The sequence below is a fragment of the Mastigoproctus giganteus genome, chromosome 8 (genome assembly GCF_048544385.1).
Source record: "Mastigoproctus giganteus isolate SK-2022 chromosome 8, ASM4854438v1, whole genome shotgun sequence".
Classification (NCBI taxonomy): Eukaryota; Metazoa; Arthropoda; class Arachnida; order Uropygi; family Thelyphonidae; genus Mastigoproctus; species Mastigoproctus giganteus.
In genome coordinates this window covers 211,627,076-211,647,646 of record NC_143582.1, presented here as the reverse complement: position 1 = coordinate 211,647,646, position 20,571 = coordinate 211,627,076, and the positions used below count along the sequence as shown (strand labels likewise).

The 20,571-nt window shown below is 34.4% G+C and overlaps 1 protein-coding gene across 1 annotated transcript in view; it reads right to left on the bottom strand.

The window, feature by feature from the left end:
* Positions 1 to 1,232: 1,232 nt before the first annotated feature.
* LOC150082245 (CCA tRNA nucleotidyltransferase 1, mitochondrial-like) overlaps positions 1,233 to 20,571 on the bottom strand; it is a 47,755-nt gene continuing 28,416 nt past the window's right edge. The window contains exons 5-7 of the mRNA XM_090380460.1: positions 19,150 to 19,257; positions 11,161 to 11,273; positions 1,233 to 1,676 (exon numbers count right to left, since the gene is read on the bottom strand). Coding sequence (XP_090236586.1) covers positions 1,233 to 1,676; positions 11,161 to 11,273; positions 19,150 to 19,257 — 665 coding nt within the window. The remainder of the gene's footprint in view (positions 1,677 to 11,160; positions 11,274 to 19,149; positions 19,258 to 20,571) is intronic.

The window sequence follows — 20,571 nt, the reverse complement described above, 5'->3', positions numbered from 1 at the left end:
TACATGGTTCTACCTTTTAATAAGCACAAATTTGATTAACTGAAAATGTTGACTACCAATCCAATCAAAGTACTAGCAGTCACCACCACCTACATGTATTGTGCATATATCGTTAAAGTAATTTGATAATAAAGGAAATTTAATTTACAGCTAAAGAGAAAGCTTCCTTTCGTTTACAAATATTTATGTGAAGTATTTTAAGCCCTGCAACGTTAACTGTTTTTAAAATACTGTATAATGAATATTTTGCAATTTATGTTATTAAACTGTAATTTATAATTTATTTAGAGTAGGAAGCTTTTTAATCTTAGAATTAGTTTGCATGAAAGCTGTGCTCTCATAGGGATAGTTACATTTAATTTATATTCTCCTTTGGTTCTTTTTAGTCTTTAAAAATATTTAAGTAAGCAATGTTAACTGAAGCTTTTCTTTACATCACTGCACTGCATTTCCTTTATACCGAAAAGCACATTAACAGTTCCACTTTGGTAATAAAATGTATAGTGAGCATTCAGCAATACCTGGCAAAAAAAATATTCAGTTTTAAAAATTACCTGTACATTTTTAAGCAAACAAATCAATATTCAAGCTAGTCAATCTCCAGATGGTTGGGGTTGATTATCCCAAGTAGTAGTTAATCATTGCAATACATGCGGAATCAATTCAAGGAAGTTAGCTGGTCGATGAATTCATTCTGAACTCTAAGCCTTCTTTGAGTTCAGAATGAATCTGTGTCAATGCAATATAAATGCACTATAATATATAAATGAGTGCAAATAATCAAAGTATCAAACATTAATGTAAAATCTGAATTAGATTTAAAATGCTTGTACTTTTAAATTTAATATTAAATTTTAAAAATATAACATTAAAGTTAATTAAAATAAAAAAAAATTAGTTTAATCTATATCCTGATCATAATACCTAAAAGCCAGTACAGAGATAAAAAATTAATAATAAAAAATAAAAATAAATAAATTTTCTGTTTGTACTTTGGGACAACCACACAGTCAGGGGATTCCACGAGATAGAAAGAGAATACAAGAAAAAGCACTGTATTTAGCAGTCATGAAACATCAACTCAATGCATCTGTACTTATGCATCTTTTCACCTGACTATACAGCTATGGCACCAAGAATGTGAAATATCTGATGCATAAAATTTTACTCGATGAATATATCAGTGTCAGATCTTATTTAGAATACTTTTAGTTATCGGTAATATTTTATTTTCACAATTGTTTTTGTTCATTGAACCATATTTTATCTTCTCTCTTTTGCTTATTTTTTTCACTTTGCCTCCACTTCTGTTGTGCTTTAAACAGTTCTAAAAGTTCTTCTGCTGTTGATGTAAAATCACTCTGAAGCCAATGCTCATAAAGAATTTTCATTAACTTATACTTATATTTTGAATTACACTGGGCAGCAATATTCCTGAGTGGAAAGTCTGGTAAATTCCAATCTTGCAATTCTTTCAATGAACTGCAGTCGCCTCTGTATTTCAAAACCTCACACACCCACTCCTTAATATGATGAATTTTCATCTTCTCTGGTATGTTTTGTATGTGGAACTTAAGGGACTTGTCACACAGTTTCTCATTCTTATAATTTAAAATAAACCAGAGCAGTTCTAGTTCATAGAGTGATAGTTTTAATCGACTGTTCAAATGCATGACCTGAAAAAAACAAAAACTGAATGTTGAAAAGCTGAAATATTTTCAAAATAATTTATAATTTTATTGTACTATGTAATTATTTCACAATTTTTTTTTTTCAGTATGATGAATAACATCATTATTAGGATATATACAAGCCCATGTGAGAAGGGTGCACTCCTCAAATGGCATGTTAATATTTCAAAGTTTGATCATAATTACTATTTTTAATTTTAGTTCCTTCATACTCTAAACCACAGAGACTGAGAGGTGATCCCAATTTAAATAAGCTCTGCTTTTAATTATTCATCACAAGACTGCAGGTACTTGGCAAAAATGTAATAGTTTACAACAAAATTTTAATAGGTAACTTATTCCAATTTTTGTAATTATAATTTACTTTGAAAACCCTGAACTGTATTTCAATTATTGGGGTTTTTTTTTTTAGGAGCATTGGTGGCTAAGGCCACATTGCTCTGTATATACTTTCTGTAAATTGCATGTTCTGTGGTCAATTTTCTGTTTGCTGGAAACCCCCTCCCCCCGAGTTTTCGGGAGAAAAAAACCACGGTACCCTTGCCCAAGACCGGCTAACTCAGCCAAGTTGTGAAAAAGGCCCATAAAAATTCTTCACGTCATCGTTCATCATTCTTCACGTCACTGTATTCCAATATTTAATTTACAAAAGTATACTGCTACAGTATGTAGCAGTAATACTTTGTGAATAGGAGAGACATTTGTACACCATCAATCTAGAGGTACCTCCCCTGAATACAAGGATGTCCTCATAATTGTAGCCAAAGGTTTTCTTACCTCTCTTGCTGCTTTTATTGGTATAATTAGATAGAGTCCATCAGCATCAGATATTTTATCTCTTCTACTTTCTTTTCAGTTATCACAATATCATTTAGCAAAATCAAAAAAATTATTTAGCTCCCAGTTAGAACTTGTTATACTTCTGGTAGTCTTGTCCCTAAAAACTTCTTTGTGCATAAATGTAGGTGCAAAATACTTATTCAGTTTGTCAGCAATCTGAACAGGATCATCAAAAGCTATGGCATTCATTGATGAAGAATTCTTTGTAATTTTCTTTGCATTCCCAGCCAAAGAGTTCTCATAATCTACCTTAGCTTGCCTAACCCCCTTTATGACTGGAGTGCAGACTAGTTTGTATTTACTGTAGGTTATTGTGTCCTCCAATAATTTATAACCATCCTATGCATTATTCTTTTCAGCTACTAGTCTCATCAGTTTACATCCATTTAAGCATAATCCTTGAACAATATCTCTTAGTTGGTATAAAAAGCTTAGCTACTATGATGAATTCCCTAAATTCTTTCCATTTAGAATTTTCAGTTTGTAACACCATTAGTTGATTCCACAGAAAAGATTTTAAAAACTGTCTAAGACTATTGTAGTGATATTCCGAAAGCAATATCCCTTCGCTTTACCCTTGACAGCAGTTATATCTTTAAGTAAATCCCACATGAATGTATTATGATCTGTTATACATTAAGAACCTAGTTATTCCTTTATCTGGAGATTCTTAATGCATGAAGGATCATTGCTGATATTTAGATTAAGAGTATTGTTTTCTCTTGTTGTCCCTCTAACTTTCTGGAGTAGAAAGTAGTCATCTAGAACATTCAGAAAACTCTACTTCTGCGCAAATCACTTACCCACAAGTTCCAGGCAATATATAGAAAGTTAAAATCCTCCATTACAAAGTATAATAAGACATCTGATTTTCTAGCCCATTATGTTTGTCTGTATAACTGTTTGTTATAATCATCACAGTCATTTGGCTTGGCTTATAACATATGCCTACTATCATTTTTGTTTTCCTAGTGCTTATTTAATTATTACTTATTTTACTCACATTTTTCTTATTTCACTTATTTTTTACACATTTCACTTTTTTTTTATATACTTGTATAATAAATTTATGCTCAAACTGTTGTGTTAATATATTCCAAAAACATTACTAGTGAAGTAACAATATCAGGAAATAATTTTTTAGTTTACTTTTCATATCCTTTTAATTTAACATTTATTCTGATAGCAAAGAATGAGTACCGGCACCTATTTATTTTCAAAAAAAGCACCGACCATTATGCCCCATCACGATGGAGGATCACAAGGCCAATAATGGTCAGGGAATCACTGCATTTCGAACATCAGACAAATCCAAGCATTATCGAACCGATACATCGATTGAACCGAAAATGCAATGGATCTGAATAACAGTGGCCCTAATGCAGTGAAAAATCATAATAGAACAGATCCTAGCACTCCTTAGGCAACACCACACCAGTGGCACAGCCACTGTTAAACTAGAATATATAAAGAAAAAAACCAGGATATAGATGGCAGTATGAGTGCTGCATTAGCATATCATCTCACTACTGACATGTAAAATAAATTAAAATCTTCAATCAAATAAATGGCAGGTAAAAGAACAGAAAAACAGAAAGAAACAAGGGAAGAAAATTAGTATAGCAAGCATTAGCGACTGCAATGCATTATCCACTACATGCTGCTTATAATAAAATATAAATAAATATGCCAGCAGAAAGGCAAACCAGTAGAGTGAATAATAAATTAAACCAATACATAATAAAATAAAAAAAAAGGTGGGGGGGGGAAAGAATGAAGATAAGGATATTGTAGAAGATACACTCCAAAATAATTTAGAAAGGCTGAAACATACAGTACCAAATATCAGAAATTTAGGAAATGCCAATTCAAAGAAATGTAGTGGCGCCCAGAATGCACCTGAAATATCACTAGATGGAATTGAAAACCATACTACAATATATGACCAACTAAAAATAAAATATAAAACAGACTGACCATTATACTCATCTCGACAGAGGACCACAAGGCCAATAATGGTCAGGGAATCACTGCATTTTGAACATTAGACAAACCTAAGCATTTTCGAACCGAAAATGCAATGGATTTGAATAATGGTGGCCCTTATATATAATGATTTCTGAGAGGGATCTATTGGAAACATTACTGAAATTAAGGGAGGGTAAGGCATCAGAAAGTGATAATGTTTCTCCTCCATAAGGGAGATGATAACAGGTGATGGACTAATAATGCCAGCTTTGGTGTATGTTGGGACTAACATATCCCATACATTATCAGTAACTGGGAATGTGAGTGGTCAATCATTCAGCCATATAGGTTTAGAATCCAGATAAAATTCCATTAATTTCTTCAAAATACAAAGGCAAACATCTTTCAGATAAGAAACTTTGGTCTCCACTTGTATAAATTATAGTATTTTTACTTTTCTTACCTTATTAACTTTTGTCACTTTTTCAAGTAGTTCATATGAATTGAGAGTAGTTTCCTATTCATGAAAAATCAGCTCCTGTCTGATCTTGCCCTAGAACTGAGTATCACAATGATGTTTTCACTGCCACATTGAAATCATCACTTTGTTAGCAAATTGGAAATGCATTTGAGAGAGGCATTCATCCTTTTATTTCTGCTATGTGGTTTCAGATGTGTTTTACCATTCATGGTGACTAAGTCATTTGTGTGTTTTAGAAGCTGTGCCATTTGTGATATTTTCATGAAGAATGACCAGCTTCTGCAGATGACAGGATGTGCAACCAATGCCCAGACATAGGTGCAACTGACAAAAAGATATAACACCATCTGTTTCTGTTGCATTTTATAATGCACAGAAGAGGAGAGGATGCAAAAGATTGTCTTTCGCAGCATAAAAAACTGGATAAGGGTTTTGTTGGCTGTACTGTTGAGCAATTATAGTTTTGCTTGTTTGGGATATCCATCAACAAAAATATGACAGTAAACATGGTAATCTTAAATCTAGAAAATTTCTGCCCTAGTCTGCATATAGTTGTGTTGGGGGGAGGGATCTCATAAATTTCTTGATTCAAGGGTCATATAGTGGATTTTGGCATACTAGGTTAGGTTACTGATTTTATGGTGTATACTTTGTGAATAGGAGAGATTTGCAGATCTCTCTCTCTCTCTCTCGAATCAAAGGATGTTCTCATAATTGTGGCCAAAGGTTTTCTTACCTATCTTGCTGTTTCCTTTAGTATAATTGGATGGATTCCATCAGCCTCAGATATTTTATACACTTTAGTTTCAACAACAAGGTTAAATTACTGATTTTATGGTGCATTACCATCTTAGGCCATATTGCACCAGAATATTATATGTTATTATAAAGGATATTATAAATTATTCTTGTTGGGATAAAATCCTTTATTCCACATTTCCATTAAAATCTTGTCCTTTATCTAAACTTTGGCTTTCCAAAAAATGTTCCAAAGCTGTTCAAGATAAGAATCATGCATATTGCAATTGGCTTGCATCCAAATCTCCAGGCTCATTTTCTCTACACCAAAGCTTGCAACAATTGTAAAGCAGTTATTAATCAATTCAAACTAGAGTCTGAACAGGCTAAGAACAGAAAATTTGCTTCTTGTCCAAATGGTAGTCGAGCATTCTGGTCTTTTTCCAAAGTTACTGGCAGCAACTTTTGCCCATCTCTGTCAAAATCAGATGGTTCTATTGCCACTTCAGCCAGAGATAAAGCTGACCTGCTAGTATCCTACTTTTCTTCTAACTTGTGTATTGATGATCTTGGTAAACCACATCCTACGATTCTCACCTCAATGCCTCCTGTGGGCTTACATCAAAAGGATGTCAGAAGAATTTTGAACAATTTTGATGTTAAGAAAGTGTCATGTCCCAATAATATTTCTCCGCTTGTTCTAAAAACCGGTGCTCCTGAACTTAATCCTGTTCTGTATTGCATTACTACACTTTCTTATTGCACTAGTGTTTTTCCTTCTGTTTGGACATTTGCTCATATCCAGCCAATTCTTAAAAAGTGTGAAAAATCCCTCCCATCCAATTATCATCCCATTGCACTTACTTCTACTCTTTCTTGGAGAACTCCATTAACTGCAAACTCCTAAAATATCTAGAAACCTTCCATCTGATCAATGATCGCCAGTATGGATTCCATCAGTGTCGATCCACTGATGATATCCTGGCTTATGTTACCCATCTATGGACAAATTCAATGGAAAAGTTTAGTAAAACTCAAGCAGTTGCTCTTGACATTTCAAAGGCTTTTGAATGTGTTTGGTATGCAAGGGTGAGCAACTATCCAATTAATTTAGACATACCAACTAAGGATGATAATTGTAGAATTAGAAGAGAGTTTGTTAATAGTTGGCAATTAACTTGGTCCAATGCAGAAGTTGGTAGAGTTACTTTTAGTTACCTTCCTAACATATCAGAATTTACCAAGCAACGGTTGGCCCGGTTTTGCCCAGGTCTCAGTGTATCTTTTCTTCTAACAGGGCATGGCAGCTTGAACTCCAAATTGTTCACTCTGGGGTTGGTTGCCTCTCCATTATGTAAGTGTGGTGCTCCTGAGACCATGGAGAATTTAATATTTAACTGCTATTTCTATATAGACTTAAGAAATAATCTACAGCTTCTTACAGAAGTGTACAATGAAGATGACCTACCATGTTTTGTCAATGATAAAGAAAATTTCCTAGTTTTTTGTAATTTTGCAGATAAATTGTTTGCATGTAGGAAGAGACTAATTGGGGTTGATCTGTAAAGAGTAATGCCAAATAATCCACAGTTTGTGTTCAAAGACAAGAACTATTGTTTTTTGTCCATTAAATATGTTTTACGTAAATAAGTCCTTAGTTTTCTTTTCTTAAGTAAATATGTTGGGTCCACGATGGTAATGATGTTGTGTTTTGTAGATTATTTGTTATAAATATAAAATTGGATTTAGTAGAATTAACAGAAAGGTTGTCTGTTGGTTGTGTTAGTGGTTCTTGAGCTGAGTGTGGTTTCTGTCAAGATGTGACTTGTAAAGACTATCAGGATATTAATAGCGATACTGCAATAATTAAAGACAAACACCAGCCAAGGAATAAAAAATTTTTACTATAAAAATAATGTGATACACTATCGGAAATATTACAATAAATTACGATAAAATAAATTACGATAAAACGTTAAAAATATACCAAAGCAATAAAATTATCTAAAATAAACTGGATTAAAAGCGATAAAACCTGAAGCTTTCGGAGACTGCTGTCTCCTTCTTCAACAGTATACTATTACTGCAATGACACATCCTTAAGTAGCAGACCCATGGCACTCATGCACGTGGTCCATCAGACACATGGTCGACATTCCCCATGCATGCATCGGAAACGGAAGTGGCTCGGGAGCATGTCAAACAGAACCGGTCATCCCGTCTGAGGACAACCGCCTCAAACAGGGGGTGTAAACGTGTCCCCCTGTCCCTGTTAATAGTATTACGACTGGATGAACCGATTCGCAAGCTCTTGAGCCACTTGCGTTCCCAAAATCCATGGGCACGGTCCGTAATGACCGCGTCTTCAGGGGAGATCCGATGCTGCTTCTCCCAGAAATGCTCTGCCACAGCAGACCTCGCATAATTAGCAGTCTTAATACACCCCCTGTTTGAGGCGGTTGTCCTCAGATGGGATGACCGGTTCTGTTTGACACGCTCCCGAGCCACTTCCGTTTCCGATGCGCGCGTGGGGAATGCCGACCATGTGTCTGATGGACCACGTGCATGAGTGCCATGGGTCTGCTACTTAAGGATGTTTCATTGCAGTAATAGTATACTGTTGAAGAAGGAGACAGCAGTCTCCAAAAGCTTCAGGTTTTATCGCTTTTAATCCAGTTTATTTTAGATAATTTTATTGCTTCGGTATATTTTTAACGTTTTATCGTAATTTATTGTAATATTTCCGATAGTGTATCACATTATTTTTATAGTAAAAATTTTTTATTCCTTGGCTGGTGTTTGTCTTTAATTATTGCAGTATGGAATTTCCCAGCCCCGTAGGCCTGTTTGAAGATATTAATAGCGATTTTGTGTACAGAGGAAAAGTTGGCTATGCATGTTGTAAATATGATATTGAATTGCAAAATGCTGACAAGGTGGTACCTATGTTTGTACATAAATAGCACCTTGCCATTTGACTTCTGAGTTTAATGCTGAAATCTGGTAGTGTCAGATCAGATAATCATAGCATCTGCAAAATAAAAAAAAAAAAAAAAAAAGAGGAGAGAAAGAAGGGGGAAAAAAAAGTTATTAAGAGGCAAAGTGGCTGAATCCTGTATAATGACTGGACTGAAGTGTTATTTATAGTTTTGGTTTTCTGATTAAGTCCCCCAGGAGTGGTGATCGTACTCACTTAGCTAATAGTAAACATTGTATATAGGTACTTTTTTTTCATATATATATTTTTTTTTATTTATTATTATTATTATTATTTATTTTATTTTATTTATTATTTTTAATTATTATTTTTATTTTATTTATTTATTTATTATTATTATTATTTATTTTATTTTTTTATTATTATTTTATTTATTATTATTATTATTTATTTTATTTTTTTATTATTATTTTATTTATTATTATTATTATTTTTTTTTTTCACTCTATGCACTATTGTAAACTTTTCTCTTCTATTTCATGGGGGATCTATCTCTTCTCCTTATCTTCTATCCAACCTCCCCATCCCTTCCAATCCCCATACTTCAATTCTTATCCCCACTTCCTTTCCCTAAACACCTTGTGGCTCCCAGGCTTGCCTGATAGCCCCAGTAAGAGTCTCAGCTAGAAAGTGGACTCTAGCGCACCTCCTCCTGGTCCATCAGGTGTTCCCTGGCTGCAAAGTTGCGATTGCCAGCACTCAACATAACAAGACACATACTTACACACCTACATACATACACTTGCCGGCCTTCACCTTTTCAGATGCTACAGTGGCATATAGGGGAAACCCCGGAGACCGCAATTGAAACAAACACACCTTGACCTTGTGTTTGGTAAGAATTTCTTCTAAATAAGCTTCCATCTTATGATTTGCTTTTTGTAATTGGATATCCAGTTTTCTCTGTGACTACTCACAGTGGTTGATGCTTTCTGTCTTCTAACTTCCCTACTAATACTGGTGTTCCTCAAGGTTCAATTCTTTCTCCCACTCTTTTCCCCTTGTATATTAATGAACTTCTTCCATTAACTGGAAATCAATTTCTTGAATATCCACTACCAATTCCCTAAATGCTGATATTTAGATAATTCTCCAGTGGAGTATACATAACTTAGTTCATTTCAATCCTTCTAAAACTCAGTTCTGTCTTATATCCCGCAAAGGTTTCTTCTGCTCTGATGATTATCTTCGACAATACTTTGATTTCTAGACAAGGTCACATATCTCTATTAGGAAGCACACCATAAATACTGCTTCCTCTGCATCCGAAAAACTGAGGTTTCTCTCTTTTTTTTTTTTTTTTTTTTTTTTTTTTTATGAAAACCCCAAACACGAAAGGTATCAAAACCTATAGTACTTAGTACTGTGCATGGGTTGAAGGAGAAATATGGGGGGAGGGGAGATGCCGGAAACTTTGCTCTAGAGACTAAACATGGGTTTCACCACTTCAAGCCTCCAATAAGCAAAGTGGTGGTATTTCACCGGTTGATGAAAGTCATCTACCACCTGTGCTCTCAGCATTACTTTTCTTCCAAACAACTACTCGTGCTGTACAATCTCAAATTCACTCCTACTATGGAACATTGTTCCCACATCTGGGGCGGTGCTCCCATAACCTCTCTCAGGTTTCTAGATTCTGTTCAAAAGAAGGCAGTTAGGTTAATTAATAATCCATTTCTTACAAACTCTCTCCATTCTGTCTCATAGACATTCCATTTCTGCAGCATGCCTTTTATTATAGATATGGCCATGGGCACAGTTTTTCTGAATTGGCTTTTATAATTCCCCCTCTTTATATTATATTTTTATAATTCCTCCTCTCTCACCACCAAGCAGTCTGAACACACTGCAACCAGTCAGCATCCTTTTATTGTTCAAATTCAAACTCACAGAACAAACTTTTCTTCTTCCTCATTTATTCCTTCAACTTCCATTTTCTGGAACAACCTCTCTTCACATGTATTTCCTGAAAATTATAAGCTACAGAAGTTCAAATCTAATGTCAACAAGTATCTTCTTTCATCTTCTCAACCTTCAACTCACACATGGTACTAAGTATTGTAGGTTTGGGGTTTTTATTACTTTTCATGTTTATTAAAAAAAAAAAAAAAACAGGTATAAGTGTGTTTCACAGGTTGTTTTGCATGCTGTGCTGGCTTAAAAACCTGGAATAAATCACAAGGAAAGTCTTGGTATGCTAAAATTAAATTTTGAACCATAGGTCCTTGATTATTCAATCTTGCAAAAACCAGCCATTTTGTTTCTGCTTCTGATCTTTATTTGGTTATGAGCAATTATCTTTCATGAAGTATTTAATGGTAAGATATACCAAAACTGGTAGGTGATGAAATGACAGAAAGTTTTAGATGGCAACTTTTGTAAATTATATTTTGAATGACTCTCATATGTATATTTATTTACTAATCTATTTTTCCAAATATTACCTCTGTCGTGTTGTGGAGCAATGCAGTCAACAAGGTTACTGGTTGAGGATGAAGTGGAATTGCTCTGTCACACACCTGTTGAAATTCTGAAGTGTTAGGATGCTCTGGAAACCCTAAATTAAAATAAACAAAATTTAGATGGCAAAATCTAAAGAATATAATTGCTATATCCCAAAAATTTTCATTGCAAAAGTAAAAAAATGTATAGGTGCTTGAGTTCTGTGATTTAATTACATTAGTTTTTATATGTACACAGAGTTTCTGTTCTAATCGTAAAATGTGAACCAGGTTTCATGAAAAACTTAGTTATTCCAAGTTAGAGCATTACATAATTACCAAACCATTCTATAAAATTAAAATAATTAATTCTGGAATACAAGTGCATGCATGCACACACACAAAATGAATTTGTTGTTTGTTATTTGGTTTTTTAGGAGCATTAGCAACTAAGGCCATATTGCTCCAGGATATGTGGTGGTCATTCCCTGACCTTTCCGCATTCTCCGTATTTGGTGGTGGCGGGCTCGAACCCCGGTCTAATCAAGAAGCGTGTGCTACGCACTGCTGCTCCTTCCCGCCTGGCTACAGAGGTGCCCACAAAACGGGTAAAAAAAAACCCACGTCAATGAAATATAAACTTCAATATTTAAGTAGTTTGGTTAACACTGATATTATTGGCTTTCTGAAATGCACTAGTAATTATGTTAGTGCAGTGGAGATGAAAACTATAGTTGTAATACTGCTGTCAAATAAAGTTAATTCAACAGGTTAAGCAAAGGAATGACCAAGTTGCTCTACCCCTCAGGTAGAAATAACAGGATGACGACAATAAATGTATTTTTGTTGTCATCGTCATTTTTCAACATATTCTCCTGCAACATTAATACATTCTTTCTAATGATGTTCCAAGGATTTAATTCTTGCCAAAAAAAATTTGTGTGGTCGTCTATTCACAGCAGAATCATTTGCAAATTTCTTACCCAAAGGTATTTCTTTAGATTTGGGAATAGATTGCTGTCATTGGGGACCAAATCTGGTGAATGGGTAAATGAGAGAGACAGAGAACAACTCTAACTTCAGTTTTCTCCATTTCTTACAGAGGTAGTACTCCTTCAGCCAGTTGCTTACCTGCAAAAAAAAAAAAAAAAGTATTACTATGCAGTACCTCTAATTTTGTGTATGTGCACTAGAGACATGCAAACACATAACACATATTTCAAAAGAACTTGAAACTAATAGTTCAATATTAGGGGTAGAACAACTTGATCACCTGTTATATATCTTAGGTTATTTTAGATGAGCATTAGAAAAATTAAAGCCCAGAGGAACCTGATGACCATTATCTAACATGGCCAGGGATTATGGAGTCTCCCACATCGTATTCAAGGTTATCAGGCAGGATATTACTAGCATCACTAATTTTTTGTAAATTGTGTAACTGCTAGAGCCAAAACATTTTTCTACAATAGTCAGAAATAAAAAGTGCAGGTTTTGTCATGCATTTACATAAGTGTAAAATGAATATAAAAATAATAATATTACAAGTAGTCCCCGACTTTAGAAGTTAATTTGTTCCTAGCACATGCTAATTTCATTACTATGGTTAGATGAAATTTGACCCTAGTAATGTTAAATTAAGGTCAACAAAACAGTAGTTTATGCTTAAACAATGATTTATTTGTCCAAAGAAATGAAAACATGAACTTTAAAATAAAGCAAATTATAATAATAAAGAAATTATTTATGTCATACAAATGTTAAAGGTTGTTTATTCTTCATCATCATCACTAAATGTGCACTTGTTGATGGTTTGTCACTCACCACTGGCTCAGCAATCATTGCTGGTTTGTTGGAAGCACACGGAGTAGTCATTTTCTTCAGAAATGCTTCAAGAGTAATTTATTTCCAAGACGGTTTTCTCTTTTCTATATAAATTTCGCGATAGCATTTTTTAAATCTGTAGCAACTTTTCTAGTGCACTTGAAATTTGAATCTTGTGACTCAAAAATCTCGATTGCTTTTTCTATGCATTGAAAAGTTTCGTGAAGCCCCTTGACAGTGAAGGAATGAACAGGAATTTCAGCTAGTAAATCTTCCTTTTCCTCATCTTCTTCACATTTTGTCATTTAAAATAGGTCTTCATTTGTAAGCTCTCCACTGTTTGCTTAAAGCAGATCAGTGACTTCAGTTGTAGAAACCTCGAGCTGCAATTAGTTAGCAATATTAACGACCGCTTCTGTTTTATTTTGTATGAGCTCTGCTGTAGTAGTAGTATTGTATACAGTACTATATACAGTAGTACTGTATTGTATACCTAAATGCATGGTTTGAAATTCTGTATTTATGAATGTTTAGCATTTATTTATTGAAATTAATGTTCATATATTTCGATTTTGTTGATACTTGAAAAAAATAACTCGTAAACCCAGGAACTCGTAAAGGAACAACTGCTTGCTGTTGGATTGTTTTTAAAGTTTATGCAGAGGAAATTAAGGCCTTGCGACATCAGCATATTGTGTTTTCAAACTATGTGTATTCTATGGTTAGGTAGGAGGTAAAAAATAATACAAAACGAGAAAGGCTAGCAAAGTAGCTGCATTTTCAAAAAAGTTCACAAAAATTCCTCCCATTTCGGTAATTGAACTCGGACCCATTCTTCCACACATGGTTTGGAAAAATGGTGATCGTTATCAATGTGCTACGCATAAAGCCTAAAACCACTGGTAAGAAGGATGCAGTGACAGTAATGGAATGTCATGTTAACCGCAGTTAGTTGGTTATGAGATTTTGTATGGCTCATACAAAATCATGTCAGGCATCACGATTTCATTATTACTTATGTCTCACTCTTTCAGTACAGATTACTCAGTAAAAATGCCATGCTAAATAACGCAAGGGAAACTACATCTACAATTGCTCAACAAAATTAACAGAACATATAGAAAACATGGTGTAACTAGTTCAGCTTCCGATGAAGCAGAACAAAATTTGGTACGGTAAGGTAACATAGAATAACGATGAAATCATGAGACAGTGAGAAACTTATAGGAGTTGCATAAGAATTACCAAAGGGGTCACATTACAGAAGTCGATACAAGATGCTCAAAAATATGGTCACATGACATCAGTACGGTGTATGATCCCTACTCAGGCCTGTTTAGTCATTGTTTACAGCTCACTTATATCGAAGACAGGTGAAGCCGCTGATCATTATTATGCCCCACACAAGAACACTGCCTCCATTGTAAGTGCCTCTTGTTGTCTCCAGATGAAGTAATGTCTAAAATCTGTTTGTAGGCTAAAACGGGACTCATCAGAGAACAGAACTATACCCCATTTGTCAGGATTCCAAGTCACATGTTCATGCCACCAGTTTAGACGAGCTCTGTAGGGTTTAGGATTAATGGGATTATTTATTTTATTTATTTTTGTACTTTGTTGCAGCCTCCGGGGTTTCCCCTATATGCCACTGTAGCTTCTGAAGGCACTTGGCCAAGGCCTGCAACTGTGTGTGTGTGTGTGTGTGTGTTATGTAATGTTGGGTGTTGAGTGCCGGTGCCTGGCATTTCGCAGCCAGGGTGCATGGAACATCTGGTCACTTGGGATGAGAGTCAGGGCATGGAACACCCTGACTCTCATCCCAAGCCACTTGGAGGCAACCAGGTTGAGACTCTTATTGAGATTTCAAGAAAACTTGAAATCTCAAAGATTGAATGAATGGAGAAAGGGAAATAGAAGGAGAAGTATGGGAAAGGGGGGGGGAAGAAAGAGGACAGACAGTAGGACATCTTTCCAACCAGATACGAACCACACTGGAATGGCCAGTACTATATGATGCTAAAATAGCAATTTCTACGCATTATACTTAGACATCAAAGTTAAATAGCTCTTCTTCTACCAAATCATTCAAATTTTGCACTCATTTACATCTTAACTTCAATTTAAGAATAACTATATACAATAAAATTACACTTTTGCATTTGGATGTAGAACCATCATGTAACCTTGACTAGATCCTCTTAACACAGACCACCACAATATGAACACAATTCTCTTACTATTATACTCCTTGACACAACAGCATCATACACATTATACTTATACATCACAGTTAAACAGCTCATCTGAATCAGGGAACTCAGCCAAAAATACTTCTTTTGTATGGCTATATACCAATTAATTGAAAATTGCACTCATTTACATCTTAATTTAAATTAAAGAATAACTATATACATTAAATTAAACTTTTGTATTTGGATGTAGAACCAATATGTAACCTTTGTCTACATCCAACATCTACCGCTAACTTAACACAGACCACTACAATACCAACACAATTCCCTTGCCATTAAACTCCTTGACACAACAGCAACATACACATTATACTTATATATCAAAGTTAAATAGCTCATCTGAATTAGGGGGCTTAGCCAAAAATACTTCCTTTGTATGGCTAAATACCAATTAATTAAAATTTGCACTCATTTACATCTTGACTTCAATTAAAGAATAACTATATATAAAATTACACTTTTACATTTGGATGAGAACCATTATGTAACCTTGGTCTACTTCCAACATCTACCGCCAACTTAACATAGACTCACCGCAATACCAACACAGTTCCCTTACTGTTAAACTCCTTGATGCAACAGAATCCTAATTGCACTAACTTCATTTGCAAATTATCATACAAAATTACCTCTTTGCTTACATGGTAACTTCTTATGGACAACCCGTCAACTGTGTTATTATAGTCAGTCTTTCAAGAACCTCAAGTAACCACAAATTGTATGTGTGAAGTTAAGACAATCATTTCAATATTTCCCAGTCCTAATCAGTTCTATCGGTAGACATATATCAAGGCAACCCAAATATATTCATTTATACTTTTGTTTTCAAACCAAATCAAAACCATTAACAACATTATCAATTTGTTATATCTATCTTTTAGCCTAAGTACAATAACCTAATTTAAAAAAAGCAAACTCGTACCCTATCCAGAACAAGGTGAGAATCAAAACCACACTAACTTAGTAACTCTAGTGGTTTCTACCCAAAAGTATTTTATACACCTTATCTGCAAAACTAGAGAAGACTATATAATTTTCCTTTGTCTCCACCAAACGAGGTAATTCAATGTCCAGGTAAACATCAGTCAGGACTTGTAATTCCTGTCTTAGATCTACGTACAAGTTACAATTAAAAATTAAAGTGTTCTATTGTTTCTAGGATTAATGGGATACAAGCCACTGGCTTCCTTGCATAGAGTCCATTTGAATCGAGCCTTCTTAACACACTCTGGTTGGAAATGTTCTTACCTGTGGCCACAGCAACCTCAAGAGATTGATAACAAGGCATTGCAGGGTTCCGTTTTGCTGTTAGAGCCAGATAGTGGTCTGTTCTCCTTGACGTAGCCCTTGGGCGACCTTGGCCAGCTATTCTTGTAATGGTTCCTGCCTCCTGAAACTACTTCCATAGTGCAGAGATAAAACTGTGTGACACATTAAGCCAATGTGCCACCTCTGCTTGCGACTGCCTAGCTTAAAGTTCTCCAATGGCCCACCATTTCAAAGAATCATGTAAACAACAATGGCTTACCATCCTGAGTACTGGAGATGTGGCTATCCCGCTGAGAAAACAAAAAAACAGGAAATGAAGTGATGTGGTCTCAACCCGTATTTTTATAGGCATGAATAATTTGCATAATGTGAGGCTCTATAAGGTGGTAGATCAATTTCTATTGGATACTCAAAATTTGCTTGCCAGAATGTATTATATCAAATATTTGCCTTCAGCGACACTATTCACAATAAAATATTCATGAAAAACATTTTGTTCTGTTAATTTTGTTGAGCAGTGTAGTGTTACTACATTCTTCTGCTATAAGTCAATAAGAAATCAATTTTATTCTAAAACACCAAGCCAACATGGATTTTCTACAGAATTGCACATGAGTGTCATTTTAGTTGCTTTAAATATTCTTGGGAGATGGAAATAAATCAGCTATTTTAGTTAAAACGTATAGCTGAATTAATATGTTTGAAATTTCTTTCAAGAGTTTGAAATTAATTTTGCAGATGATACAAAGTTTGTAAATGATATAAAGTTTGCAAGTGATACAAAGGTTGGCATGGTGATAAATGATGGTAATCAGGATACGTTACTGCAACAAGATCTAGAAAAATTAGGCAGATGGATTGAGAAGTGGCAATTGAAGTTTAACACTGACAGATGCAAGGTATTGCATACAGGTAGCAGTAATCCCAAGATAACATACTAACTGTGTGGTACCACACTGAAAGTAGTGATAATAAAAAAGACTTGGGGATAACCGCAGTCAAACATAAAGTTCTGTGAACAAATCAAACAGGTTGACATTTTGACATGTTTTGACAGTGATATAGGGAGGTGATTATACCATTGCATAACACAATGCTTAGGCCATATCTTAAGCACTATACAGAGGTCTGGAAGCCTCATTTTAGGGAGCATATGGTCTGTTGGAATAGGTGTAGAGAGGGGCAACAAGATTAGTGAAGGGAACGAAGGCTGCTCTTACCAAGAAAGACTTCAAATTGCAGCAAATTGTTCTGAAAATTGAAGTGTATGGAAACTAGGAACTTATGAGATCTGATTGAGGTGTTTAAGGCTTTGAATGAATTAAGCTAAATGTTGATGGTAACCTTCCTCTTACTCAGACAAAACATATGAGGGGACATAAATTTCAACTGAGAAAGGATGGTTGCAGGATCAATATGTAAAAATTTGCTTTCAGCCAGTAGGTGAATTGATTGTTGGAACAAACTTCCATCTGGTGTTGTGGAAGTGGGTAGTTTGAATACATTTTAAGGAAGAACCATACAATTAGAGGGGGTTGGACAGGTGATGTGGGAGGCATGGTTTTTTTTTTTTTTTTTGTTTGTTTTTTTGGCTGACACTGTATAAACTTGCTTTCTTGCATCATTTATTACTATTAATACTGATACTAATTATGGGTGTGTTGTACATATTAAAATGCCACATATTTCATTACTCCAAATTATGTATAGCTGAAGAAATACACAGAGAAACAACTATTTTTTCATATCAGATACAAAACCTGATTATTCTTTCTGATAACTGCTCAAGTGATGAAGTATGCTTCCATTTAATTGAAATGGTTAACAAACTGAGTTGTCAAGTGTGAGGATACAAAAGTGCACACACTTTGAGTGACCATCGTTCACGCTTGCATGAGTATTAAACAGGTTATAATGTTTATATATTCTTTCTATCCTGTGAACTCTTCTGACCTCACATGGTCATCCCAGAGTATAAACATAAAATTTATTTATTAAACAGAATTACCAATACTGAAGCAAAGATAATCCTTATTAGGTGAAAATGCTTATTCTTAAATTGGTTCCTGGATCAGTGAACAGGTATTCACAGATAAATGATTACAGATCTCTACTTTTCTGATAGATCTCTACCTTTCTGATAAATCTGACAACAGGAATGATGATGATGATGATCTTTAATCCACCTGGGTTTGCCTTGCTACCTGTGGTAATGCTTTTGCAAGTTAATAGGTTTTCATTTGTACAAACAGAAACTGCTGTCTGAAGGGCTTGTGTATAGCTCTGAAATGACCTTCTGGCATCAATCTGGAAGTCTTGTCTAGTTCCTTCAGAGGATGAGGAAAAGGATGATTTTCATTCTCTAACATTGTTCAGGACAGCTTGCATTTCATTGAGGGTTAGACTGAAGGGAAGCTGTCTGGTATTGTATGCATGCTGGGGAGGGGTTTAAGAATGTCATGTCCCAGATGTCAGATGTGATAAACTTTTATCAAGTGTTTAGTATGTAGCTCCAACTATGCAATTCTCTCTGCATCCAATTTACAAATTTATAAAGTAAACTGCACATTAATAAGATGAACCGAACAGAATGATACAGCATATTTCAATTTACAATGCCTGCTATTATAAATATATTCTTACTTACCAAGGAAAGAGGCAGCTCCTAAATCAAGCAATCTGAGTATAATATATTTACAGTGGTTACTCATAAATATATTCTTTAACTCTATCCAGACTCTTTGACCTGAAATTACTGCAAAATTATAAAAAGAAACGCTTAATATGAATAAAAATCTTGTCTGTCACTAATGAACTTTAAATCTCCCTTGTAATTTATTTATTGCTTTATGCAAACATATTTAAATACAGACATGATATAGCCAATGGAAAAACAAAACAAAATATTGATAATCTATAATTATATTTATTTAAATCATTAATAATTGCATATGATCAATATTGGAATTTTTGTATTGGAAATTAGAATGTGAAATTGGAAAATAGATATTGGAAATTTTGTAGCACATTTTGAAAAAAAAAAAAAAAAAAAAAAAACTTAGGAAGGGGGAAAAAAACAAAACAAAACACTTCTCAATCCCTCAAACAAGTTATATACTTTCCCCATTTCTGTTGTGTATTATGATAGTTTTTTTTTTTTTTTTTTTTTTTGAGTCATTTTCACTATTTATACAATATATGCATGTTGGTCCTATCTGTATCCACTATTTATCCGATAATAAGTATAGAGTTCTAGAATTCAATGCATTATGGAAACAGTATGAATATAAATACTGTTGATTTAAACAAAGCCCATGGCTAAATGCTACCACCATGTGTGGAGAATGATTAAAAAAAAAAAAAAAAAACACACATTGATTTCAATGTAGAGATTTCAATGAAAAAAAACAAAAAAAAAAAAAAAACCAACCATGCCTATTCAACACAATAATAATGAAGTACTGGTTATTCTGAAAATTTTGCCATTTTCAACTGGAGGTAGAGCACTAAACGTGCTTTATGATATGGATAATTTGAAATAAGTCATTCTTCAGTTCAAGATATTAAAACTCCATTACATTTCTGTTGACGCAAAGTTGTCATATTATAAAGGCCAAAAGATGCAAGAAGTTAAGCATTTGATTTATCAGTCACAAAATAAATAAATAAAAATAAACAAACTATACCAGCCATTATTGCTCTCATCCTACTCCTACTTCCAGAAGTACTGTTCCAGTTACCTTTCAAACATTTCATCAAATTCAACTACAGCCCATCTCAGTTGCCCAAATTATTTACTGTATGATTCCTTTCGACACAAAGGTAGTACTTGTGCATATGTCCATTCCGCTATTCCTTGTCAGAGACTTGGTAATTTGGAATCTCTTCTTTTTGATCTCCTCTGGTTTAAAATCTCTATATCTCATTCTGTGAAATTCATCTGTTGTCTCTATCGTTCTCCCAGCTCCACTAATCACTTGGCACTCTTTGACTTCCTCTCTTTGCAATTTGACTTTCTCCAGTCCAACTTTCCTAACAGTGAGGTAATTTTCCTTGGTGATTTTAATAT